Source organism: Neophocaena asiaeorientalis, unplaced genomic scaffold, assembly GCF_003031525.2.
Source record: "Neophocaena asiaeorientalis asiaeorientalis breed wild unplaced genomic scaffold, Neophocaena_asiaeorientalis_V1.1 scaffold150, whole genome shotgun sequence".
NCBI lineage: Eukaryota > Metazoa > Chordata > Mammalia > Artiodactyla > Phocoenidae > Neophocaena > Neophocaena asiaeorientalis.
In genome coordinates this window covers 2905378-2931747 of record NW_020176571.1, presented here as the reverse complement: position 1 = coordinate 2931747, position 26370 = coordinate 2905378, and the positions used below count along the sequence as shown (strand labels likewise).

Here is a 26370-nt window from a genome sequence, read left to right as displayed (position 1 = left end):
TCCTCTTTTCCTCCCTCCGCTGAGGCCCTCCGGTTGGGAGAGCTGCAGACAGAAAGCTGCCGGGTGGAGGAAGCAGAGAGGACGGTGGGCAAGACCGCTCAGGAGCCCCCGGCCTGCCCGCGGGGATCATGAGCGTCCGGCCGGACGCCCCGAGGGAGGAGGGAGATGCCGGGGACAGGGGACAGGAGGCAGAGCTGCGGGGCCGAGCCAGCAGCCGGCAGCGCCAGCACAGACAGGCCACCCGGTTCCTGCACAAGGACTCGGCCGACCTGCTCCCCCTGGACGGCCTCAAGAGGCTCGGCACCTCCAAAGACTGGGTGAGGCTGCCCTCCCCCCTCCCCACCCCCGGGGGGCCGGGGTCCCTTCTCTCCTCTGCCGGAGGGTGCAGACCCCAGCCTCCAGCTGCCCCTCTCTGCCCACGGGGAGGGGAGAGGCAGCCCTGACTTGTGGGTTCACCTTGACCGTTCCTTGCTCTTCACTGGGGTGTTCCCACGGCTTGGTGGCTCTGGGGGACCCTATCTATTGCTCAGCTTCCCCAAAGAGCCCCAGGCTTGTCTTAGGGTGGCAGAGAGGAGCACTTTTTAGAGCAGAGGTTTGTGGGGCCCGGGAGCCCCTGGAGTAGTCGTTTACCACTGGGCCCGGCGGGTTCAAGGTCGCGATTCCCTCCTCTGCCTAAGCCACAGGTCCCCTCACACTGGGACTGGACCTTCGGTGCCCCCCGCCCCATCCTCGCCAGAACACCAGGGCTTCCCACGGCTTTTGCCTGGGTGTCGGGCTCCTGAGGGCCCCCTTGCTCCCTGCAGGTGCAGTGGCCCTTCCAGCCTCCTTTCCTTCCATCCCCCTGCAGTCGCGTGGCCTCCCGAGGGAACAGGGTCAGGGAGCGACACCGAGGGGTGGGTGAGTCAGGGGACAGCTGCATATACACACTCCCCTCTGACAGAGGGAGGGGCTGAGAGTGTGGCCTTCCTCGGAGCCGGGATGCTTGGGTTCAGATCCTGGTTCTGGCACTTAGCGACTCAGCCAAGTCTCTTTATGAGCCTCAGTTTCTTCATGTGTTACATGAGGATAAAATTAACAGGATGTACCTCACAGGGATGTAAGAGTTACATGAGCTAATACCTGTAAAGGACTTAGAAGAGTGCCTGGATAATTGGGAGCTCTGTCTAAAGGCTGTTGTCCCTCCAGCTACTCTTACTATTCCATTTAGCCTGAGAAAGTAAGATCCACAAGGTCCGGAGGAGATGCGATGGCTCTGGCCTCCGGCTCACAGAGGACGAGAGGGTTTCTGTAGAAAGGTTGCGGTGCTCTGTCCTCTCTCATCTCTTGGGCAGGGAGTCTGAGAGGAGGGGCTCCTGCAACCTGAGGTGTATGGGGCCATTTCCAGGTTACTCTGGCAGCCCCCTCTCCCCGGAAACCTGGAGCCAGATGCAGCCCCTCACTGCATTTCCTGAAAGAGCCCTACCTTTCCGCATTCCTCCCAGCCAAATGTTCACCCTCCAGGAGCCCGGCCCAGCAGCGCCGCAAGGGGAAAGGCGACCAGACTGAGACCTCAATTCAGAGAACCTCCTTGCAAACAGCCAGCAGAGCTGAGAAACAGATGGAGCAGGGAAGCAGGTTCTTTGGCTCTCAGTGGCTAGGAAATCACAGCCTCTGCCCTTTGCGGCCCATCCCTCATCTGTTCGGCCCTGGCGAAGAGGCTCTATTGACACTGCCGCCCCAGCGTGGCAGGTCCAGCCTTCTGCCCTCAGGACCTCCCGGACCGACATGGAGCAGTTACCTTGCATGGCTTTGGGAGTGAAGACACAGCATTCGGGGGCCTGAGCCTGCATCCCTCGTGGGACAGGTGGGAGGAGAGCTGGAAGCCACAGAGCTGCCCTTCCCAGCCGCTCCCAGAGCTCGCTGCTGCCCTTTTCCCAGAGCTAGGTCTCCTGCTGGCAGCCTGTTGGCGGGAGCAGCCTCAAGGGCCTCATTAAGCCAAGGGTAGAAAAACAATCCCAGGCTCCCAAAGAGAGAGGTCAGGTGGGGAAGCATGTGTGGAGCCTGGAGGCACACAGTCATTCTTTGGTGAGCATTTATGGAGTGCCTACTGTATGCTGAGCTGAGCCCTGTGATGCAAAGAGGAATGAGATACAGACCTGACCTCAAGGGCAGATAACAGCTTTGAGACGCGTGACAAAGGGGGCCATGGGACAGGACGCTGCCCCCGCCTGGTGTGTGGAGGGAAGAGTGGGAAGAAGTCAGACAGGGCTTCTTGGAGGAGGTGGACCCTGCGTGAATTACAGCATGCACTTGGAACCCCAGACTTAAGATAAAAGCCTCTGTCCAAATAAAGAGTAGCTCCTGAGCCAGTGGCCCAGTCTGGCCCAGAGAAGGGTGAGAAGAGGAGTTTCAGAAGGAGGGGTGTGCAGGAGCAGAGGCATGGAGGTGAAGGGCAGCCTGGTCCAGGTGGCCAGAGGGGGCGCTGGGGCCCAGGTGGGGCCAATGAGCACAGTGGGGGTGGGGGGTGGGGGGAGATGAGGCAGTGGCCGGGTCACCTGGGCTGTTACCTCCACGTAAGCACGGTGGGGAGGGGAGGGCTCTGATGGATTGTAGGCAGGGGAGTGACAGGCTTAGTTTGACATGTCGCTTTGTGCTTCTCAAGCTTGACTGTGCACGCAGGTCATCTGGGCATCTTGTTACAACAAGGTTCCAGTTCAATAGGTCACGGTTCTGCACTTCTAAGGAGCTTTCTAGTGATGGTAAAGCTGATCTGAGGACGGCACTTGGAGTAGCAAGAGTTTCCGAGACTCCCAGGCTTTGAGCAGGTGGATTTGAGAGGCACGTCCTTATGGACTTAGGGAGGCGTCCCAGGGACTCAGAAGAGCTGTGCTGAGGTGTGAACGAAGCAGTAACAGAAAGAGAGGTGGACCGTAAATACAGGGGGCGAAGCTGGCAGAATTTAGAATTGACTGGACGTGACGGGGTGGCTTCAGGTGAAGGACAGCGAGGATGACGCCCAGCTTCCTAGGTTGGTTTGTTTGGCCATGCCTCACAGCTTGCAGGATCTTAGATCACTGACCAGGGATGGAACCTGGGCCCTGGCAGTGAGAGCACCAAGTCTTAACCACTGGACCACCAGGGAACTCCCCCAGCTTCCTAGTTTAGATTTGGACTTTTTTTTTCTTTTTTGTTTGTTCTTGTTACTTTGACTTCTTTTCATCACACCATCAACTCTGGGATCTGCATCCCACAGAAGGATGAGGTCAGAGGAAGAAAAAAAGAAAAAATGTCCCCAAGAATATGTGTTGTAGACTTGAGACAGAATGCCCCCCCAGCATCACGCGAGTGCCTGAAATGTCCCGTCTGTCTAACCGAGGAGAGACCCTTCCCCCCTCCCCATCTCTCCATTACTGAGCAATACGCTGGGGTCCTGGAAAACGGCATGATTTGATACTGGGACTAGCTCTGCTATCGACTACTGGGATCCTTGGGGAAGCTCTCACCCCGTCTTACTCCCAGGAGACTCAGGAGCGGGGCGGGGCAGGGGAGAACGGCTGCGATTTGTAAAGTGAGGGAACTGAGCATCTGCACGTTTTGTGATGGAAGCAGCAACCGCACTGCGTGGTCCAGAGGCGCCTGGTGGAGGGGAACCCGAGCCGGCCTCAGGGGCAGCATCCCTTGGTGCCAGCCACGATCCACGGCCAGGAGACCAGGAGGAAGACCAGCAAGACAGAGAGGCCAGCTCTTCTGGTCAACTGCAAGGTGAGACCCCCCCCCTCCCGGGCCTGCTCCCCTCACCCACTCTCCCTTCTGCCCCAGTGGTGATGGAGGGATGGGGGAGCCCTCTCCCCAGGCTGGGCTACAGACTGGGATCCTCCATGTCCTTTGCTTCCCACCCCTCGCCATCCCGTCTTTCCGAGGTGTACACGACTCCCTTTCCTTGAGCAAAGTATCATCTTTAAACGTGAGTGTGCTCCACACACAAACGGTGCGCACGTGTGGATAACGCAGCCCTCCCGCGAAAGCTCACGCGCTCCAGATCACAGCCTTGTCATCCCCAGAGCCAACGCCGAGCCGTTCCCTCCCTTCCGCCCATCTTTGCTCCATGCTTCCTCTGCCTGTCTTCCTAGGTCCATGTTCTCCGATCCTTCCAGCCTCAGCTGTCACTGCCTCCGGGAAAGCTCCCCTGACTTTCCCGATGGAAGAGCCTTTCCTCCGGCTCAACGTCTAAGGCTCTAGACTCACAACCCACAGCCTTAACACTCTCTCCCTGCACTGGTGACCCTCCAGTCCCCTGTATCCTGGGGAGCAGCCTCCCCTGCTGCCCCTTCCACGTGCCCACGCACAGCAGACCTCAGCAAACAGTGTGGAAGGAGAAAACAATGTGTTTTGCGGTATCCAAGTGCAAACCCAAACGTCTGTTTTTATCTAAAAGGAAGCGCCCTCGTCTTCCCTCGCCCGCGGTGGCGAATCTGTTCCCCACATCTAATTTCCTAACCAGGCATCCCTCCTCATTCCCATCCCCGATTCCTCTAACGGGAGGCCCTCGGCACTACTGTTAGCAAGCATAGGCGCAGACCTACACTTCGGGGCGAATCCTCCCCAAAGTACGCTCTCACCGCCTGCGGCTTTACTTCCTTTCTTGATTCCGTATCTGACCCATTTCTGCTCAACTGTATGAGTCCCATAAAAAACACCCTTAACTCACTTTTTGTGGCCGGGGGCCGCACTCAGTGGCTTGTGGGATCTCAGTTCCCCGACCAGGGATTGAACCCATGCCCGTGGCAGTGAAAGCGTGGAGTCCTAACCACTGGACCACCAGGGAATTCCCAGCCCTTCACTCATTTCTGAAAGGGACCCATCAGGGGCTGGGAAAGGTGACAGAGCCAGTCCCAACCCTTTCTCCCCCCTACCCCCTGGGGATTCACGGCGTCCCCTCCCCTCCCCCTTTTCTCAGTGCCAGGACCAGGTTCTTCAGGTGGCCGTGGACACGGGCACCCACTACAATCAGATCTCCGCTGGATGCCTCAGCCGCCTGGGGTAAGACGGGGCCCAAAAGAATGGGTAGGGAGGGGCTTCTTTTTGGGGTGATGAGAATATTCTGAAATTAGTGATGGTTGCAGAACTCTGTTGTCTACTTTATTTATTTTTGGCTGTGTTGCGTCTTCGTTGCTGCATGCGGGCTGTCTCTAGTTGCGGCGAGCGGGGGCTCCTCTTCGTTGCGGTGCGCGGGCTTCTCATTGCGGTGGCTTCTCTTGTTGCGGAGCACGGGCTGTAGGCGTGCGGGCTTCAGTAGTTGTGGCACGTGGGCTCAGTAGCTGTGGCTCGTGGGCTCTAGAGCAGCAGGCTCAGTAGTTGTGGCACACGGGCTTAGTTGCTCCGCGGCGTGTGGGATCTTCCCGGTCCAGGGCTCGAACCCGTGTCCCCTGCATTGGCACGTGGATTCTTAATCACTGCACCACCAGGGAAGTCCCAGGCTGTTACTTTTTTGAAAAGAGGTGACAGGGGCTCTGGCAGAGAAGACAGGATTTAGACCCCACGTGGGTCCAGGGTTGGCTGCGAACCCAAAGCATGGCAGGGAGGGACACTAGCGGACTACCGGCATGGGGGGCTGTGGTGGCCATAAGCCTTGCTTCCCAACCACAGGTTAGGGAAGAGGGTCCTAAAAGCCCCAGCTGGGGACCTGGCGCCTGGGCCCCCAGCCCAGGTGGAGCAGCTGGAACTACAGCTGGGCCAGGCAACCGTGGTGTGCTCGGCCCAGGTGGTAGGTAAGTCCCCTCTCCGTCAGCATCCCCGCGTCTCTGCTCTTGCAGCTCTCCCTCCTGGGCGGGGCGAAGGCAGAGCCTCTCAGCTCCTGCCAGCACAGACAAGGTACCCCCAAAGATGCTCTGATTATCCCCAAGGTTCTCTGGCCTGGGGTGGTGGGGGGAGCAGAGAAGGGGCGAGTGCTGACAGGACGGCAGCACTCTCAAACGGTTCCCGCAGATGTGGACAGTCCTGAACTCTGCCTTGGGCTGCAGACTCTGCTCTCTCTCAAGGTAAGGAGGATGCTCCTGGTGGCACCCACACCCAGGGCCTGACCCCGAGGGCTGGGGAAAAGAGGTAGGGGTCACGGGTGTGGAAGCACGGGCCAGGCTCCGATGAGAAGGACTTGGAGATGTGGAATTTCACCCTCGATGCTTAGAGGTTCCTTATTTTTGAAAAATATGGAGAACCGGGTCCCTCCGTGATAGCGGAGGAAACAGGGAGGAGAAAAGAGCAGGGTGCTGTGGGAAGGCGGAGGGGAACAAAGCAGCATGGCTGGGAGAGGGGTTACCTGCCCAGGTGAGCTCATCGTCCCCCAACCCCACAGTGCGGCATTGACCTGGAGCACCGCGTGCTGCGGCTGAAAGCCCCCTTCCCTGAGCTGCCCTTCCTGCCTTTGCACCAAGAGCCGGACCAGTGACCGCTGCCCCGGATGGTCGCCAGGGGAAAGCTCCTTGCCGGAAGGGAAGAGCCATGGGGGGATGGGGCATGACTAGAGCCAGGTAGCTGGGACAGCTGGGCCTGTCCCTCTTGTCACCACCCTGGCCCCTTTCCCACTTCCCAGTCTGCCACACTGCTCTGCTCCTCAGCACCTGCCCCACCCCCCAGGAGGAGTGTTCCCTGGAGAGGGCCCGCGATCTCAGGGTTCTGGTTTCCCCGTTCTCTCTCATCAACCCCCGTCCCAAGAGCGGAGCTAAATCAGGACTGCAGAAAAGGACATCAGCAGAGCGGGGTCCTGGTTGGGCCCCTGGCACAGCACGGGGTGGCCCGAGTCCAAGGCTGCAGCCTGCCGCAGGCCCCTGCCTGCCCCGTCCACCCCGCACACCGTCGAGGCCTTGACTCCGCGTGGCTCGCCTCACAACTAGCCCGCCCCCTCCCCGGCCCGGGCCCCTGGCCCTGCTGTGTCCACTTCTCTGGTCTGCGCACAGCTGAGCGGGAGAGAAACGGTCACCACAACAGTAGAGGAATGCCTGGCCTACGAGGGCCGGGGGTTCCTTCATCGGCTGCCTCTTCTGGGGCTGCAAACGTCTGAAGCCAGTTATTATTTGATGCCCTGCGCAAACCTTGGGTAAACCTCTACTATTTACTCCAAATACGTACCCTCCACCTGCTTCCTCACCCACTGGGCATGTGTGGAGAGCCCTGTGGGGAACTGCCCCCCAAGGCAGACAGGATGGTGGCGTTGCCAGGACCCAGACTTAACCTGACCAATATTCCTACTTATTTCTAGAACTATCCACTTCATTAGACCTTCTTCCCACCCCTCATCTCTGGCCTCCTGAGCTTGAGCTGGTTTTTTCTGGCATCAGTGGCTACCCAACCCCCCCCCACCCGGCCCCGAGTCCAGCAAAGACACAAGGAGGCTTTGCTACCTTCCCTGTGAAGAGCCCAAACCTCAAAGGGCCAGGCCCCCGGGTGCCTTTCTGGCTGGTTTGAGTCTCCCATGTGTTGGATTTAGGGGGAGAGGAAGAGTGGTGTAACTAACCTGACCAGGGGACTAGGACACTCGGGTCGGAGTCAAAACCCTGAGCCTGGAGTAGATTAGATCTGAGCAGAACCAGGATGCGCCGTGAGTCCTGGCCATGCCTTTCTCGGCTGGGTCCTCTGCACCCAGAGGAGAGGAGAGGGGCTCACCGGCACAGGTGTGAGAGTGCGCTGGCCCCTCTGGCCGCGCTCCTCGACCCCTGCTCTCCCGGGCCTCTTCCTGTCCCCCGCCCTTCTGCCTCCTTTGCTTCTGCGGTTGCAGACCCAGGCCCAAGGAGGCCCTCAGCTCAGTGGCTTCTCCATTTGAATAAACACCTGTTTGTCCTAGCTAGCGTCCGCCTCTGCTTCTCAGACACTGAATGATCACTCTGCCCTTGCCCCCTTACAGAAGGAAATGTGAAGGGGGACATTCCCTCGGGCTGACGCCTCCGGCTGGGCTCACTATAACTGACAGCAGGGGCTTTCCAACTCCTCTGAACACAGCTCAGCAGGAAGTGTATTCTACGTCGCACTCAGTACACACACGTGCACGGACACATACAAGTATAACAAAACAATCCTTCCCTACACGTGAGCAACATACTCCCGTATTTTTTGTCCTACTTAGTCTATTCTATCTCATTTATTTAAAAAAATTGCCGACCACAACCCAACAAAGGATCGCAACCTACAATTCGAAAACCACTGATTCAGAGCACAGGAATCAAGAGAAGAAGGGATATAAACGGCCCAGGGTATCGTTCTGATCGTGGCCTGGACTGTAAACCCGCATCAGACTTTAAAATCATGAGGGCGGACGACCAATACACTTACAACCATCCTGCTTCTCACTCCAGCGCAGTGTCCAGTTTATTACGTGAGATGTCCCTCGCTCTACCATAAAGTAGGCTTCGCGTTAGGTGACCCTGCCCAGCCAGAGGCTGATGTACGTGTTCTGAGCACGTTTATCACAGGGTAGGCTAAGCTGTGACGTTCGGTAGGTGAGGTGTGGGAAATGCATTTTCAGTTTACAATATTTTCAACTTACGATGGATTTATGAGGGTGAAACCCATCATAAGTCAAAGATCTGTGGTTCGCCATTCGTGTAACAATCACTGACGTCAGTGACCTGGAGCCGTGCCACAAAAGATGGAACTCGGGGGTGGGTCCTCACTGCCATCGCGCCACTGGCCCCAAAGTCTGGCTGGGGAGCAGCGAGAGATCTGTAGTCCCTCCTCACAAACAAGTCTGTTTCCCACACAACAAGAGTGGGGAGCTCTGGGGAGGGGGCAGTGCCTACCGGTGTGATGGGCGAGGCACACAAGGAAAGGGGCAGAGCAGCAGCTCGTCTCCTCCTTCACCAGAAAGACCATGAGGTCTACAGTTCCCAGTCCCCCTAGGGTTGCCGCCATCCTTCCTCTATAATGTGCGCTCCCTGTCTTGCAAATACCATGGACAGCTTGCGGGGTGGGGAGGTTCAGAAGGGTCCCGTTCAGCCAAGACGGCCGGTCCAGCTAGGAGGGATCGCAGAGGCCTGGGGAGGCACACCGTGGTGGCCCATCCGGATGGTAGAGGGTTTGATGAAGCAGGGCCCGGGCGGCGGGGAGGTCGTCAGGGTCTGCGGGCAAGAGGGGCTGGTGGGTCGGCTGGGACTTGGCCTCCCGCAGCAGCCCCGCCCCCAGGACTCCCCCATCCCCAGCTCCCGCAGCAGCCCCGCCCCCAGGACTCACCCACCCCCAGCTCCCGCAGCAGGCCGCAGAACTCCGGCTCAGCCTCTAGCACTTTGAGCAGGTTGGTGGACTCCATCCGCTCCAGCTGCACCTCCCAGTACACGTAGATCTTCTGATTGAAGGTGACGTACACGAGGCAGGGGCTGTTGCAGCCCCCTTTGCAGGCGTAGAGGCCTGGGGGAGAGGTGGCGGGGGTAGGAGAAAAAGGTCGGGGAGGTTCATGCCCGGCGCGGGCGGCATCCGTGTCAGCAGTTTCTACCCGCCCGTGGACGCCAAGCAGAAAACTAAAGGCCCTCTTTCTGTTTCTTCCTTGCTGGGAACTCAGTAAAGCAGGTAAAACGTAAAATATCTGGCCCATTCCAGATACGGAGAACCACAGTAACAAAGCCCAGGCAGGACAGTGTCCTAGGAGGTGACACGTGCTGGTTTCCCATCTCAGTGACAGCCCCAGGGTAACGCGGGGCGGCTTCTCCTGGGTGGTGATCCCTCTTCCCAGGTCACTGCAATGTGGCACCAGCGCGTCGTTCAAGTGTTACCATTTCAGTGACCAGAGACACCCCCAAAGGAGTTAACGCTGCTTCCCAAGGTCCCCGATTTGGAACTAAGAGAATGGAACTTGGAGAACAGTCTTCAGAGTCCTGACATGTTCAGATGGGGAGGAACTTTCCCATATCTCCACACAGCAGGCAGACAGGAACTCATCCAACTCTTTCTTTTTCTGAACAACCCACCCCCCATATCTGATCCTTTAAAATATCCAAAGATAGACACCTCACTGTCTTTTATCTCCTCTCAGTTAAAACTGTAAAGATGGCAATCTGGTACCCACTCACACCCTCTAATGGAAGAGCTGAAGAACTCGTTTGTTTACGAAGACTTGTGTCAGGGGCCGCAGTGAGAGTGGAAGCAAGGGGGACAGGTGTGCTTAGCAAGGGGCGCAGGGCAGGGTCCCACCTGCACAGAAGGCGCGGACGTTCTCGTCCACCTGGAAGCGCACGACGGTGCGGTTGTGATCAATGATGTACGTCTGTCCGTCCCAGGCACAGGCGACCACCTCCTCGTGCCCGTTGCCCTGAAAAAGGCCAGAGACAGGGATGCAGGGGTGGCCAGGAGCCATTTTATTTCATTTTTTCAATTTATTTATTTTTCGCTGCATTGGGTCTTCGTTGCTGCGCGCAGGCTTTCTCTAGTTGCGGCGAGCGGGGGCTCCTCTTCGTTGCGGTGCGCGGGCTTCTCATTGCGGTGGCTTCTCTTGTTGTGGAGCACGGGCTCTAGGCGCGCGGGCTGCAGTAGCTGTGGCTCATGGGCTTAGCTGCTCCACGGCACGTGGGATCTTCCCAGACCAGGGCTCGAACCTGTGTCCCCGGCTTTGGCAGGCGGATTTGTAACCACTGCGCCACCAGGGAAGTCCCCAGGAGCTGTTTTAGAAAGGCTTCCTGACCGGGTGGATGAAATTACGGGAACTGTGGACTCGGCTCCGGGTGACAAACAGCTGGGAAGGCAAACCCCCTGCACTTCTCACCGAACACGTCCCGGCACCTGGCACCAGAGGGGGCTGCCGAATGAGCCGCCCCCCCGAGAGTGCTCGCGACAGCCCTAGGTAGTAGGCAACGTCACTCCCATTTTATATTGAGGCAGTGCCAGCTTACAGAAACAAACTCACTCAACCAAGGCCACCCGGCCGGGAGGTGGCAGAGCTGGGACTCAAAGCCAGGCCTGTCCTGACCTGACCTCAGAGCCTCACGCCTCTTCTCCTAGACCCTCAAGCGGGCACAACGGCCGCATCAGCGCAGCCCCACCTGCCGACCCAGGGGCCACAGCTCTGGTGAACGCACACTCGTGTGCAGACATCTGCAGATGGGCGAGCAACTCAGTTCTGGACCCTGAGAACAAGTTGCTTCTCTTTAGAGCCATCGGCTCTGCTGAAATGGGAGCTTCCCCAGCGGCACAGAGAACAGCGCTGAGCCCGTGGAGTGAGGGGAGCTCGGGCGCCAGGCCTGTCTAGGGAGCCTTGAGGTAAAGGCGGAGTCGGCTGAGAAGGGAGAGTGGCCCCCATGGGCCCCCACGCACCGTGACGTCCAGTTTCTCGAGGGCGAAGAGCTGGTGGTCCACCTGCACCGACCACAGCAGCTTGTCCGCCTCCTCCGTGAGCTTCAGCGTCCCTGTGGGGAGAGGCGGCCGGGCTGGGGGCAGAACCCTGCGCAGACCCCGGGCACACCACTGCCCACCCTGCACGGCCCACGGCTGACCCGAGGGACTCACCATCCAGGGTGCAGAGGGCAAAGAGGCCCGAAGCGCCGCTCTTGGGGCTGCGGCCTGCGGGCGCAGAGGGAGGGGCGGTAGAAGGACCGGAAGAAGGAAACGCGGAAGGCAAGGCTGTACCTCCCCTCCCCCTTCACCCCTGCACCTCCCGTATGTTGCCGATGAGGTGAGTGGAGACGTTCTTGTTGTGGATGCGGCCGGACGTCTGGTGCAGCACAACGTCTCGGGCAGCGGGGGTCTCCCTGGGTGGGGGACGGCGGCTAAGTGGGAGCCCAACAGAGCTTGGCTCTCCGGACCCGCGTGGGCCCCATCTCTGTGCGAGCTTCCAGGACGCGAATCAGCTGGGAGACCTATCGCCCACCCCACCTGGGCCAGTGGGCAAGTCGAGAGAGAGGGACGGAGCTGCCAGGCTGGAATCTCAGAACCTCTTCCAGTTGCTGCGTCAGGGTCAGGATTCCCTGGGTCCCGAAATAACCTTCCTTAATGGGGCAGAGGTGCTTGTGCCGGGACCCAGCTGAAGCTGCTCCAACCACAGACCCATCCACGGCTGTGGGCGCCCACCTCGCTGCCAGGCACCCCACCATCCACAGGCCCGCCCCCCTTACCTAGTACCCTCCTCGGGCCCCTCAGAGGTGGGAGGCGGCCCAGGGTCTGTGTTCCAGGTACACAGCAGAATCGCGTAAGCACAGCCTGGCTGAGATACCATTAGCTCAGGAAGACCCATGGGCCCTGGAGTCACCGAGAGACTGTCCACCTGCACCAGAGAATAGGGGCTTAAGGGAACTGCTGGCGAGAGAAAGGGGAAAGCCTGCAGAGGACGGGGGTGGGCAGGGGCCCTGGGACATGTCCTCAGCCTTCCAGGGCAGCAGCAGGGGGAAATGCAGCGTCCACGGGGCTCCTGCTGGTGCCACCCTCTCCACAGGGAGCACCTGCGCTCCCGCGGCGCGGATACCGACGCGACACACCCACCATCACATCCCTAATTCTCAGCGCAATGTTCCTTCCTGTCGGCCTGTTACTGGCCATCTCCCCTAAGACCCTGATTCGAAGTGATCTCCTCTGGGTCTCTGTCAACAAGGTGGTTTTCCCTCCTTCCCACCCTGAGCCCCAGCCCCCGCCTGTTCTCCCACAAGCCCCCTCCAGGAGGGAGGTCCGTCCTGCTCCTGGGCTGTGGCCCCCACACTCAGCCTCTCACCTGACCCTCCAGCATCCACTTCTTGAGTGACACCAGCTGCCCTGTCAGATGCTCGGTGCCATCACCCAGGTCCTCCCAGCGGAAAGCCCGGACTACGCGGTCTGTGTAACCCACCACCAGCTCGCAACAGCCATCCCCATCTGTGGATCCAGAAAATGAGACGAGTTTGGAGCCAAACCTGTCTTCGCCAGCTGCAGTCCTACAAGCACGCCCTCCTCCCCGCCCCTCTAGCACCACCGCCACTGGCACTGGTTATCAGGTTCGACCTCAGGCCCCCCTGCCGAGCTGCCACGTCACCCCTTGAGCCAGGCACCCGCTCCCCTGCCTGCTCTTGCACCCAGAGCCACACAGCTGCCTCGCAGGGCCGGTCGCTTCTTCCCCCGGGTACACGACTCGAGTGCCCTGGTGCACCCATATCCCTACCAGCACCTTTGAGACAGCCTCTGGCCCAAGTACCAGCCCCATATCCAAGCGGCTCACTCTCTTGCAACCTTGAGCTGTTGATCAGCTGTCCCCTTCTCGGCAGGGACTCCCCTGACAACTCCACTTAGAACAGCCAACTCTACCTCAACACCCTCCAGCCCCTTTCCGTGGGTGATCGCCCCCGTGGCACTTACTACTTTCGAATATACTATTTAATTTTCTTACCACATTGCTAGTGTTTATTTTCTGTCCCTTCCTAGTAAAGGTCCAAGAGGGCAGTCACTTTTGTCTGTTTTATTCACTATTGCAATCCCAGTGCCCGGAACGATGCCTGGTTTATAACGGGAGCTCAGCAGCCTGGCGTTAAATGCATGACAACTGCCCCAACACTGATGAGACCCCTGGCTCCCTCGAGATCTGCTCTGTTGCCCCTTGACTCCTATTCCCTGGCTGCCTGCAAGACAGCCATGCCCACCGATGTCGCTGATCAGCATGACCTTGGTGTTGGCGGGGATGTGCTGCTTGAAGACTGGGCGCTGCTCCTCCCCGCCGAGGGTCTCGTGGTGCCCAGAAGCATCCAGGGCCTTAGTGGGCGTAAGGTCACACAGGTGAAACCAGCCCTCGGCACTCACGGCCACCACCAGGTTCTGGGAGAGACAGAGGTAGAGGAGGGGGCTGGTCGTCAGAGCACAGGAGTCGGGGATGGGCCGAGGGAAACCCGCAGCACCCTGGGCTTCCTACCTTTCCTTTATTACACACATCTCCAACCCCGACGCACGTGAGCTGCAAAAGAAGAAAGAGGGGCTCAGGGGGACACGCTAAGGGTCCCCAGTGCTCCCTAACCTCTGTGAAGCACGGAGCGGGCTTCTCATCACCGTCATTCACTGAAAACTCCTGCGCACGCCCCACATCGAGAGGCCGGGCTAATCCTGTTACTGTGCTCTGGGTCCAGTTCACCAGACAGCAGTGTAAGGACCTGGGGTAGTGAAGACAACTTGGGCTTAAACAAAACAAAAACTACATCAATAGAGCCGGACTATCATACTTCTAGACGTATTCAAATGACTGCCCCCATTTTCTACTACACTTCGTACGATCAGACAACCTCAGCAGATCCACGAAGAACTAAGGGAGTCACTGCACCGCATAAGATGAAAACCAGCCGGCTGTGTGTGGGCATGACATCTGGGAAGCCTGGGGGCTTCCCTCCGATTCAAATGAACCCTTAACCAGTAGCTGGCGACCTCGGACACGCTGGGGAGCTCATGCGTGGGGCCCAGCCTCGACAGTCCCTGGGCAGGAGGGGTCCCTTCCCCCTGGAGACCCAGGGAGCTGAATACTGACCATTCCCTGGCAGGAGCAGGTGAGCCACGGCCGGCTGTCATCGTTCTTATACACGGACAGCTTTCCACTGGTGTCTCCCACCACCAGTTCATTTAACTTCAAATGGAGAGAGAAGAGAGGGTTAGGCTGGGGTCCTGCTGAGCCACTCAAGCCCTTCTCGACTGGGCCCACTCTGCGGAAGTCACGAGACCTCAACCTGCACCGTCATCAACTTTATTAGCAAGGTTTCGAGACCAACACAGTCACCGTCTCCCAGGTTCCTTATCTCCAGTTAGGGCTATGTGTGTGTTGAGGGCAGGGCAGGTTAGAGACGGGCCAATACAGGATCTGTGCTCCGTCTCAGAAAAGTCTGACATCTGAACAGCTCAATGCCCCACACGCCTGCTTTCGGCGCTTCTAATTTGTCCTTACGCATGGGACACGTTAGGAAAACGACCCCAAATACGTAACCTTTGGAGAATTTAACTTCAGAGCTCATATTTAATCAGGGGCCAAATAAAGACAACGTCAGCTCTGGGGTCCTCCCTCCCCTGGCAAGGCCTTTCGACGTTGACACAGTTGGCGGAGGTGCCGGAGGGGCAGCATCCCAGCTCTGGGCCTCTGGTACCCCCTAGTGGTGGCTAAGCTCCCAGGAGGGTCTGGAGCCTCTTCGCCGTTTACATGTGGGCTCCCCATTTCCCAATGGTTCCTCAAAGGCTGGCCGCCCTTTCAAGGGGATAACGATGATAGCCAGCTGGCTCCAAATGCCATTTCCAGAAATACTTTCATGATTCCTTCTTGGGGGGACAGCTAACACCCCTTCCTGTCCTCAGAGTGAATATTAGATTCTCAAGAGATTTAATTTTAAAGGCAACAAAGACATAACAGATCAACAGTAAGAAAAAATGAGAAACAAATTGGGGTTTATTAATAATGATTTGAAGCTCACATTTATTATATTTTAATAGTTACGGCAGTTTCAGGTGGGGACACTAGATAACAGAAGCATAAAACAAGTTTATCTATTTACATCAAACCCTCTGCACCCTGGAGGACTTCTGCAGACACACAGGAAAGGCTGAATAGCGCAGAGCCTCCGAGCGCGGCTGCCTGAATTTGAATCCAGCCCTCTACGCCTGAATCTTTTCATCTATAAAACGAGGATCACAGGACTATCCACCTCATAAGGTTGCCGTGAGAACCGAGCTAACGGAGGGAAGCATCTAGAAAGGTGACTGACAAACAGCAAGAATAACAGGGGGTTTTCAGCTTCCAGTTAAATGCCTCCAAGGCTTGGGGATCTCAGCATCTTTCACACAATTCACTCTTTTTCTATACATTCATTCAATAAATGCCACAGTCCATAGTGGGCCCTCGATAAATGTTTACTTAATGACAAATTAAGGATTTTTTTTTTAACAAAGAAAAATCAGAATGAAAGAGAATGCCCAGTCAACCCTTGAGTTTTCAGGGAAAGCTGAACAACCCGTTAGGGGCCCAAAGACAAATGCCACAGATCCACAGTTGTACAACTGCTGAGAAGGACCTCAGTTTAACAAGGGCACAGACGAAGGAATAAAATTGTAAAACAGTGTGGTGAGTGCGGTGAGTGAGTAGATACAACTCAGTAGGCGACCCGGACGAGCACAATTCCGGGGTCGCCCATCTGCTCCCCAGCACTTCTGCTCCTCTGTGGTCCATCCCGGCTCTGGCCTCTGGAGGTTACTCAGTGACACTAAAGAACCCCGGCTGCAGAGTACCCCTTCAGTCAGAAATGCTACCAGAGAAAGGAAGTGTGCTCTTTCTGTGACCTGCGTCCCCCTTCTAGACACCGTCTCCCCACTGGTTCTGTGGGGTTCTCGAGGGTGTGTATTCTATCCCTGGCTTCTCCCTCTGACTTAGCAGGAAATAAATTACTTGCAAATAACTTTAGGTTACTGGTTTAATGGGATGAAATAAGTCTTTTTCCTGCCCCAAATCTCCAAAGGCTGGCCTGGAGAATCAGTAACAAAATTTCTATCCATACTCATGCAGGCTGAGTGTACCACACCTGAGTAGTAGCCAACTACCTCACCTACTTGCCCTTCTTTCAATTATATTTATTAATAACAGGCAAAACCCTTCAAATTGCTTTGAGATACATAATGACATTTGCCTTTAATAACAACCCTCATTTATTCAACAAACATTTACTGAGTGCCTACTATGTCCCAGGCACTAAGTATTGGGAATACAGCAGTGAAAAAAAGTTTTAAAAATTCCTATCCTTACAGAGCTTACAATGCTTACAACTAAGGTTTAAAAAAAAAAGAGGTAGGGAATTCTCTGGCGGTCCAGTGGTTAGGACTCCACGCTCTCACTGCCGAGGCCCAGGTTCAATCCCTGGTCGGGGAGCTAAGATCCCACAAGCTGCACGGCACACCCACGCCTTCCCTCTCCCCCCCCCCAAAAAAGTAGCGTGATATACCTAATATTGCAGAACTGAGTGTGCAATTCCCTTAGAAAAGTACAATTGCCAAAAAAAGCTGACACTGTGAAGCTAGGAAAAAAAGGCACGTGTGCCCTTTTAAACAATCAGGTAAAATAGAAAATAATGCACATCTAACGTCACTTTGTTAATGTACTATTTTAAAATGCCTCCCTTGATTGTCTCATAAAATTATACTGCTGAGCATATGAAGAAACGAGAGAGTCCAGAAAACATAACACAAATTTATGGGAATAACTTTTTCCTCCCTAGACAGGATAGAGCCAAGAGGCCTCATAAAATACTTTTTCCATCACAGCGCAAAGGAGGCTGGGGGCGGGGTTGGGGGTGAGTGATGGGGACGTTTTAGCCCGAATTTTTTTTCCCTGGGAAGAGAGCACAGACAAGTTAGGGAGGTGAGGATGAGATGTGAGGGAGGCAGAGAAGCGACGGGGGCAGAGGGTAGGAGAGGAGAGCAACCATGTGCTTTGCATACACACCCTCGAGGACCCCACGGAAGCCTGGCGACACCAGTGGGGAGACAGTCTCTAGAAGGCGGACGCAGGTCACAGAAAGAGCGCACTTCCTTTCTCTGTCAGCTTTTCATATGAAACTGAGATTATGGAAAAAAATGTCCCACACCATCAACGGCCACCGTTCCCTTGGATGCTTCACCCCAGAACCCTTTACATCTTGTAATCAATGGGCCTCACTACATTTCCCTATTCTTCTATCACCCTTCCCCCGCCCCACGATGAGCTACCTGCGGGCTAGGGCTTTTTGAATTCCCAGAACGCAGCAGAGCCCTCGGCCCACAATCAAACGCTACCGACGACGCTAACGCGTCCTGAGCGTTAACCGAATGCCAGATACGGTTCTACCTGCTCTACCTGTATTAAGTCACTTAACCGACGGGAAAAGGAAGGACCGCTGGGGGAGGAAAGGGACATGGACACTGAGCCAGTAACTCAACCGAGGTGGGCCCGCCGGGCGGAGACGCCCCGGCCAAGCGCCGAGAGCAGTCCGGTGGGCCGGGCCGAGCCGGGCGGTGCGGAAGGTGCTCCCGCAGGAGCCGCACGCGCGCTCTTAGCCCACTTCCGACGCTCTGAAAGGGAAGGCGGCCCCGGAGGAGCTGGGAACTCGGCCACCACAGTTCACAGACTCCTCTTGGGAACAAGTGACTGACCAGGCAGTGCACCCGGTACGCGAGTCCCTAGAAGGACACTGGAGCAGGGCTCCGGACCAGTCCAGCCAGGATGCCGGGTACCCGAGACGCCCACACAGCCCTTCCCGATCCAGCTCTCAGCACCGTGCGTACGCGCGCAGCCCGCGAAGCCCGCACCGCCCGCCGTGCAACGCACGCCGTCCACGCCCACACCGTACGCACTCGCAGCACGCACACGCCGCCGCGGGCGGCCTCCTCCGCTCCGCCCCACCCCGCCCCACCCCGCGGTCGCAGACGGGCTGCGTCTCTCCAGTGCGCATGCACTGACCGTGTCGTTATCGACGTCTCCGAGACAGATGGCGTGTGGGAAGAGGCTTCCGCTGAACTCCAGGGCCACGCGCTGTACGTAGCTAACCGACCTCATCGCAGTTCCCAGGGCTCAGGGACCGGAGAGCCCCGCTAAGTGTTCCCGGAGCCCCTCCCGACGGCCGCCCGAGCGGAAACCCACCCACAGCGGGAGCTTACGTCACCCCCTGCGCCTCCAATCGCTGCCTTCCTCGGTTAACCTCAGAGAGGAGGCGGGCCTTCCGGGCGCGCCTGGCGTGGGGGCGGGGCTGAGTGACAGGGCCTCGGGCCATTCCTCTTCTCCGCAGACTCTGCGCGCCCAGGTCAGCCGACGCTGGCCTGGCCGAGCCGTTTCCTTGGCAACAGGGCTTTCGCGGCCTTGACCTAATAACCTTGACCTTGTCCTTTGTTGCCCTGGCAGTGAAGATTCCCAGCCGTCAGACCATCCCTGAAAATCACAATAATCGTAATAACCGATGACTGTGTGGTTTCCAACAGTGTTTAAAAAAAACTGCGTAGCTCCCCATTATGAGTCTTGAAATGAGGGTAGTGAATCGGACCAGCTTTTTAAAAACCGAAATAGAATAGAGAGTGCCGGGCTTCCCTGGTGGCGCAGTGGTTGAGAGTCTGCCTGCCGATGCAGGGGACACGGGTTCGTGCCCCGGTCCAGGAGGATCCCACATGCCGCGGAGCGGCTGGGCCCGTGAGCCATGGCCACTGAGCCTGCGCGTCCGGAGCCTGTGCTCCACGACAGGCGAGGCCACAGCAGTGAGAGGCCCGCGTACCGCAAAAAAAAAAAAAAAAAAAAAGAGAAAATGCCAAGTAATCTCAAGTAGTTAAGGTAAGTATTATTTTCGTGAAACCTTTGTTTCAATTGTATATATTTATACGTGTATATACCGGCTTATCAAAAAAAATTTTTTTTTGTCCCACGGTGGGTGTGCTCTGTGGGTAAAAGTTTGAAACTCACTTGTAAAGCGCATTGCACAATTATTGTTTCATGTAAATAGTGCAACCACCCTGTGACCTTGTCTCCTTATTCCAGTTTTTTGGATGAATAAACGAGTTCAGTAAGATAAAGCAACAAGGCAGAAAGTGATGGAGGTGGGGCTCAGACCATAATTGTTCAGGCCAAAACCCCACGTCCTTTCTGTCATTGACTTCCCTCCCTCGGGGGCCCCCCTCCGTAGCGTAAATGGGACATCGCCATCAAGGCTGGCCTCGGGGAAACCTTCCATGTTGAATCCAGTGCAGCCTTTCCTTGAGCCTCATCAATCAGGATATCAAAAGTATTATTTGTGAGATTCTACAGGTGTTCGGTATATTTTTAGGTTTAGGTTTGCAGGCCCAGACTGATCTACACGTTGGTCTTTCGGGAGTCAACATTGTAAAAATAAGGACGTCTACCTCACCTGGGGATGTTGGATCAGGGCTGGCCTACTTTCTACATCTGAACATAGTGGGAGAGGGCCCTGGAGGGCAGGACCTTTTTGTCTGGGGCCGGGGAGGGGACCGTGATTTCTAGCCTGAGGACTTTGCTAGGAACTCTGGCAGTCAATGACAGAAAGGATGTGGGGTTTTGGCTCAAACAATTCCGGTCTGAGTCCCAGAAGACTGGAATAAGGAGACAAGGTCACGGGTGGTTGCACTAATTACATGAAATAACATACGTGCAACATGCTTTACAAGTGATAGCTGGGGAGGGGATGGCCACGAGAGCCACAGCACCCCTACCCCTAGAGATCCTGTGGCTCTCATGGCCAGATAAGATGAGAACAGGAAGCAGTAGGTCAGAACGGCAAAGAGGAGATAGTCTGGACAGACGCTGGGGACTGTAGGTACCCTTAGGTTTCTGTTTCTTGTGGTGTATTGGGGGGCTGGCCAGGTCCATTCTAAGGCTCTGGGTCACATGTGTGTACCTGGTGCTTTAAATCCATCTGCTTACGGAGGAGTTGCATGCTGCTTTGTACCGCACTACCACATCTCTGTTCTCTCATCCTGGCTCAAATCCTAAGCTTCATACTAGGGTTAAGGGGTGGAAAAACAATCAATTTTAAAATGTTTCCCTCTAATAAGTGTAAACTTATTTAGTTCTGAATTGTTTCTTTTCACTGTATGTATGACTCCATTGTTTTCTCTTTTCCCAGCCCTGTGAATGAAATAGTAAAATAAAATAATTAATAATCCAGGACAAAATAGATGAGGATCACCTTCCTCCTGTCTCCCAGGGCTCTGGCCTGCCCCAGCTCTCTGAAATGGGACCCTGACCCCGGCGCCCACCGTGCCTTGGTTTATCCTCCTCGTAACTTGGGCTTCTTGTTCTTGGCCTTCCTGTGCCACGGTGCCTGTTTTTGTTTGCTCTGTGTTTGTCATTTCATGAAGGTCATGTCATTATGATTGCAACTTGGATACAGTGCCTTTTGGCCTTTGTCAAGAGGGCCAAACAAAGGAAGGAAAGATAGGTCTCCGAGCAACATGGCGAGAATCAAGCCTCCCTGCCCCATGCCTCTCCCCGCTGCGCCAGTTACTTTAACTGCAGTGAGTGTTACGGTCCCAGTGAGTGGAACACAGGCCCAGGCATGGCAGAGCCACGCAGACAGAGGCCCTGGCTCTGCAAGGAGACCCCTGTTGTTGGCCCTTCTTAGTGAGATGGTTGGCGGGTCTCCAGCGGCACTACCTAGAGCTCGTCTCATTTAGGCCAAGCGCTCTCTCAGCGTGGGTTTTGGCTTCCTCCCCAGCACTGCCTAACCAGGCCGTCTTCCTGGTTAGATGACTTGGATACGGTGTTTGTGTGGGCGTAGCGGAACAATAGCTTCAGTAGAAACGCGAATGGCAGGGGAAGGGGAGGTGTGTTAAGCAGAAAGCGTTTCTAGGGAGGTTCTTCGTCCCCCTCTTTCTGCACGAGTAGACGGGGTGGGCCTGTTCAGGGTGTCGGCCTAGGGTGCCCAGGGGGGAGACAGGACCTTGAAATGAATCTCTTTCTGCATGTGAGGCCCAGAGCCACTCACCGTCCCGAGGGTGGGGCCAGAGCTTCCAGTGGGTTCAGAGTGAGACCTCCACAAGTGTGGTTCCCAGTGCACCTTACCACGCTGAAGGTTCTAGAGGTCGCGAGGCGCAGAAAGCTGTCCTCACACTTGCCTGACCCAGCGGTTAGGCAGAACAGCAGTGTGGGCCCTGCTCTGAGCGAGATGGCCATTCAGAGCCCGCTGCACGTGCGTGGCGTTTCCCCCGCCCGCCCCCATCAGAACCCGTCAGAGCTGTTGCCTGTTCAGGACTCTACTGGCCATTAACTGAAGCATGGACAGTCGTTCTTGTCACCGAAGCCCAAACATCAGGACATGGGCTTGAAACGTGAAGGGCGGTGAAAATGTTTCAGGAGCGGCTAGAGGTGGTGCTCATGCAACATTGTAACCGGACTACAGGCCACGGAATTGTTCACTTTAAATGGTTAAAACCATGTGACTTTCACCTCAATGAAAGAATAATACAAACGTAACCATTTTATGTGTGAGGCACTTCTAACGGTGGAACCGGAGACTGGAGATCTGAAGGGAACGCGCTTGTCTTGGTTGGGGGACAGGGTGTGGCTGGTCCTCTCTTCTAGTCAAGGAACTCTCAGTTCACTAAGGCACTGCTTTTTCTTGATCATTCGTCCCTAGAACCACGTTGTGAATCTTTCACGTTCTCACTTTGCCCCCCAAAGCGGTATATTGAGTGTTCGTTACGTGCTAAATGAGGTTTTGTTGTGTTTTATAATTAAGGATAGTTGGTGCCTCCGAGCTATCCGAGGTTGGCAAGCAGCTGGGGAACTGCAGCCGTAAAGTCAGCAATAACGATTTCCAGAAAGAGGACAAGAATGTCTTCTCACACTTGCATTGGCTTTTTTTCAGCACTGCCCTAAGCCCACTGTCCTTTCAACCTAAGGCGTACAAAGCTTTGAGGAGTGCTGGTTTGGGACCGGGAAGGTTGGTCTTTAAGACAGAAGGAATAAGGCATCGAAGATTCCACTGTTTCTCTATTTCCAAGCAATAGTTTCCTAAAAAGGGACTACCTGTTACTAGTCCTGGCTAAAATATCTTCCACGTGTTATTTCTCCAACTGAAATGAGATTCAGAGTTCACCCTCTCACTCAGACTGGTGTGGCTGCTGGAATCCAGTGCACCGATGCTGGGACGGCAGGCTGGCCCAGGCCCGCGGGGTGTGACCTGCAGCCCAAACGGGCTGGGAAGGCGCAGTTAGCGCTTAAGCGGTGGGAGGGATTCGACTGGGACGCAGCACACGGTGACCCGCAAGGGCGCACACAGGAATGCGGGGGAGCCTTTCACAGGACAGGCGGACGGGGTGGGGGCACGTGGGGATGCTGGGAAAGGGCTGCTGGAACGGGGACTGCAAATACCCGGGAGATAAAAATCTATAGAACTTGACGTTTGGACCAGCACTAGGACAAGATAAACCCCATTTAAGATCTTCCAGAGACCACGTGGTAGTCTGCAGGAACAGCTCAGTTCTGGTTGCCACTGGTTCTCTTTACTCCACACATTCTCTGCATATGGAAAGATTTCAGTGTTGGTGAGGAGGGTGTGACTGACTGGGAAATAGACTTGCACCCGACCCAGAGCAGAGTGGAGTAGGTAGTGCATTTATTTTTAACCTTAAAGACTTCTGGCCACTGTACTAAAACTTTTTTATTTTTTTAAATGACTATGTTGAAGTCCTAACATCTTAATTTTTGCTGTATTGTGTCTTCGTTTCTGTGCGAGGGCTTTCTCTAGTTGTGGCAAGCGGGGGCCACTCTTCATCGCGGCGCACGGGCCTCTCACTATCGCGGCCTCTCTTGTGGTGGAGCGCAGGCTGCAGACGCGCAGGCTCAGTAGTTGTGGCTCACGGGCCTAGTTGCTCCGCGGCACGTGGGATCCTCCCAGACCAGGGCTCGAACCCGTGTCCCCTGCATTAGCAGGCAGATTCTCAACCACTGCGCCACCAGGAAAGCCCAGAAGACAGTTTTAATGGTACATAAACCAAGGGTTGTCCAGTTTCCAGGGTTCTACAGATGTGCAGTTATGGTTTGGGGTTTTTTTTTTTTCCGCTATGTTTCAAATTCTTGGAATCCTACAAGCATCCAGAGGTGGAGGGAATAATCTCAGGCATGCTTTTTGTCTGTCTCGAGGCTCAACTTGCCTAAGGTCACATGAACCTCAGGGCAGTTTGGATTTGTTCAAGAGGTCATCTCACATTCCAGGCAGATCATCTTTCCATTTAAGTTCTGACCCTTGGTTTCCTCATCTGTAATATGGGGCAATACCTTTTTTGTAGGACAGTTACAAGATTAAGTTAATCTGTGTGAGGCTGGGCTTACATCAAAAGTGCTTAGTGAGGGTTAGCTATTATCATGGGCTGCAGGGGCAAGTCGAATCCTGAAATACCAGAGAGACCCAGACACAAACCCTAAGCCCAGGGCTATGATGTGAACCCAGCAGGGAGCAAACAGTGGCACTGGGAGAAAAGAACACCCAAATTTTAGTTCTGGCTCTAGCACCAGCCATGCTGTACGACTTGAACTTTTTCACAGAAATTCATCTTCCACAGTGAAAGTATAGAGAAATTTCTTCTGGAAGGAACTGTACAGGCATGTGGTGGGCAGGCTAACCATATCACCGAGCAGAAAGGACTAGACAGCCCCCACAGACAAGGGAGAAGGGCACAGACACAGGCTCTGGCCTGCAGTCAAGACCATCCAAGGCTCAGTGTGATTCACTCACACCCCTTGGCTTCTCTCCCAGGGCCCCAGAATGCTATAGAAGCCAGGGGTCAAAGCGCGGTGAGGAAAAAGCATAAGCTTGTCCCCATTAAGGCCAAGGAGCAAGCTGGACAGTGGGCCTGAGGGGCTGCTGGTGCTGCCGGGCTTGATGACTGTTCTTCCCTCTTCCCTCGTGTAAAGGGCGACAGGCGTGGGTCACACCAGGGGTTTCACTTCGTTAGGAAACCAGGACAGCTTGAACTTTCCACTGGATCAGTTAGGCAGAAGTGGACAAGTCGAACCTCAAAGCAAACTCAGTCACTTGGTCCCAACGTAGTTTAGATGTTTATATATTTTCCTCTTCCCAAGTGTTAGGGAAGAAAAACCAGAGCTACTAAAAACCTGCCAGGCTGCTGGGGGGTGGAGTGTGGGAGACCCACGGGCAGGCTTTGAGCGCAGGCCCCACTACAGCCCGTGTGGTGCGTAGGAGGCCCTGCTCGGGGTGGGCGACTCTCTTAGTTTTGCCCCCTGGTGTGGCCGCCCATGCCCCCCACTCCGAGGCCAAACACAAAGGGCTGCCCAACACCCAGGTTTTATTGTTTCCACTTTACTGCTCAAGCCCAGAACTTGAGGCGAGCCTGCACCTTCAGCAAGTGCAGGGAAGAGGCTGAGGGGGTGGGACACGCCTGGCTGAGGAGGGACACTGACGGGAGGGGGCACAGGGGTGGTCACCACACCAGAAGGCAGCATCAGCCACACCACCTGGGGCGAGGAAAGGAGAGAGGTAACGGGCACAGCAGTGCTTCCCATGCCCCTAGCACCCACGTCCGCGAGGAGGAACTGGGGGGGAAGGGGCTGTCCAGGGGTCCCCCCTCCACCCTGCCTTCTCATCAGACCTCACGTCCCTACCGCATGCCCCCTTCTACCACCTGAAAGACGGACAGAGAAGACAGAGGAAGCAAAATAAATAACGTTCCCGTGAGTGTGCGTGTGGAGGGACATTCGTTCACGTGGAATGGGGGAAGGGAAGGGGGTGACACCACCTAAAATGACCCCCCCGACCTCAATCCCCCAGCCTGCTCCTTTCCCCCTTCCCCCAAAGCCACCATCGAACCCGATAGAAAAATAAAGGTCTAATTCACTCAAAGTTCTTCAGTTTTTACAAAACTAACAGGGTGGAGTAGGGTAGGGAGGAGGGGGCAGGCAGCTGGGAGCAGGGCTGGGCAGGGCTAAGCTTCCGCCTCCACCTGAGGCTGGCCCCCGGCCACATCGTTCTTCTGCTCGTCCTTCATCTCCGCGTCAGCGGGCTGGTTTCCCACAGCCGTGGCCTTGGCCTGCAAGAAGGGAGAGGGGGAAGGGGGTGAATTCTAGTTCTCATTTGCCCCCTGACGGTAAAGGTGACACTTACCCACATCCCCACACTCTCACCTGCCTGCACCCAAGTGATCACCTAGCACACACACCAGGTGTCGTCTGTACCCAGAAATACTCGTGCCCAAGTTAATAAAAAAATACTAGCTGCTAACGGAATTATAGGAACACAGCAATTCCCTTTCCATGTACGACTTAAAGATACACCTGCTCATGTACAAAATTAATGAATTCACTTTATGGCAACACTATAAAACTCTACTTGTCCATGGCAGCTACTGCCACGTGTGCCTACTGAACACTTAAATACAGACACTTCAAAACAATTTAAGTATAAAACACACATTGGATTTTGAAGGCTTAATCTGAAAAAAATGCAATTAAAAAAACTACACGTTGTGATATTTAGATACCTTGGGTGAATTAAATATTAAAATTAATTTCACCTATTTTTTTTAAAACACAGCTGTTAGAAAATTTAAAATTCCAAATACAATTTGCATTATATTTCTATCAGTGCCGGTTTAGAACACTGGGAGGCTAAGAACTGGGGACCTGGGTGAGCAAGATACGGTGCATCCACACAGTGGAAGACCACGTGAGCCTAAGAACGAACGTGAAGCTCTTTCACACGTTGATGTAAAATAAGCTTCCAGGTATGAAGAAAGCACGATGCACAAAGCAGTAGGCAGAGCCCGCTGCCTGTCGCCAGGGATCACTGTCTGTCCCGCCAGCACACTGGGTGGGGGAGGGAGCCTTTCCACTACACCTTCTGTGTAGTTTGAATTTAACCATGTACGTGCGTCACCTATTTAAACCTCAGTTTCTGAAACCTGAGTTTTAAACAGGCAGAGAACGTAGGCTGGAAAGAGCAGCCAACTCCT

At 55.4% G+C, this 26370-nt stretch overlaps 3 protein-coding genes across 4 annotated transcripts in view; 1 reads left to right on the top strand and 2 right to left on the bottom strand.

The window, feature by feature from the left end:
- NRIP2 (nuclear receptor interacting protein 2) lies at window positions 1–7807 on the top strand. Of its 2 annotated transcripts, none has more exons than XM_024733092.1 (6): window positions 1–317; window positions 3586–3741; window positions 4937–5019; window positions 5626–5747; window positions 5965–6017; window positions 6332–7807. In XM_024733092.1, the coding sequence occupies exons 1-6, from the start codon at window positions 129–131 to the stop codon at window positions 6422–6424; spliced, it is 696 nt and encodes a 231-aa protein (XP_024588860.1). In that variant the 5' UTR covers window positions 1–128; the 3' UTR covers window positions 6425–7807. The 2 variants fall into 2 exon arrangements, with proteins under 2 accessions (XP_024588860.1, XP_024588861.1); XM_024733093.1 differs by having other exon boundaries at window positions 3–317; window positions 3589–3741.
- Window positions 7808–8095: 288 nt separating this feature from the next.
- Window positions 8096–18571, bottom strand: ITFG2 (integrin alpha FG-GAP repeat containing 2). Its single transcript, XM_024733095.1, has 12 exons — window positions 18362–18571; window positions 14423–14518; window positions 13820–13861; window positions 13554–13725; window positions 12656–12795; window positions 12066–12214; window positions 11598–11702; window positions 11461–11507; window positions 11269–11360; window positions 10153–10270; window positions 9199–9372; window positions 8096–9086 (listed from the first exon to the last, which is right to left on the bottom strand). The coding sequence occupies exons 1-12, from the start codon at window positions 18455–18457 to the stop codon at window positions 8983–8985; spliced, it is 1335 nt and encodes a 444-aa protein (XP_024588863.1). The 5' UTR covers window positions 18458–18571; the 3' UTR covers window positions 8096–8982.
- A 6664-nt stretch (window positions 18572–25235) lies between these two features.
- The window catches only part of FKBP4 (FKBP prolyl isomerase 4), an 8391-nt gene continuing 7256 nt past the window's right edge, over window positions 25236–26370 (bottom strand). The window contains exon 10 of the mRNA XM_024733436.1: window positions 25236–25449. Coding sequence (XP_024589204.1) covers window positions 25345–25449 — 105 coding nt within the window. The 3' untranslated portion in view covers window positions 25236–25344. The remainder of the gene's footprint in view (window positions 25450–26370) is intronic.

What these genes read in the sequence shown, in the direction of transcription:
- NRIP2 (XM_024733092.1), top strand. Translation starts at nt 129, where the DNA reads ATGAGCGTCCGGCCGGACGCCCCGAGGGAGGAGGGAGATGCCGGGGAC. An exon ending in TCGGCACCTCCAAAGACTGG is followed by an intron (nt 318 to 3,585) that starts GTGAGGCTGCCC and finishes TTGTGATGGAAG; the next exon opens with CAGCAACCGCACTGCGTGGT. An exon ending in AGACTCTGCTCTCTCTCAAG is followed by an intron (nt 6,018 to 6,331) that starts GTAAGGAGGATG and finishes CCAACCCCACAG; the next exon opens with TGCGGCATTGACCTGGAGCA.
- ITFG2 (XM_024733095.1), bottom strand. Translation starts at nt 18,457, where the DNA reads ATGAGGTCGGTTAGCTACGTACAGCGCGTGGCCCTGGAGTTCAGCGGA. An exon ending in GAGACGTCGATAACGACACG is followed by an intron (nt 14,519 to 18,361) that starts GTCAGTGCATGC and finishes CTCCATTTGAAG; the next exon opens with TTAAATGAACTGGTGGTGGG. An exon ending in ATGTGTGTAATAAAGGAAAG is followed by an intron (nt 13,726 to 13,819) that starts GTAGGAAGCCCA and finishes TGTCTCTCCCAG; the next exon opens with AACCTGGTGGTGGCCGTGAG.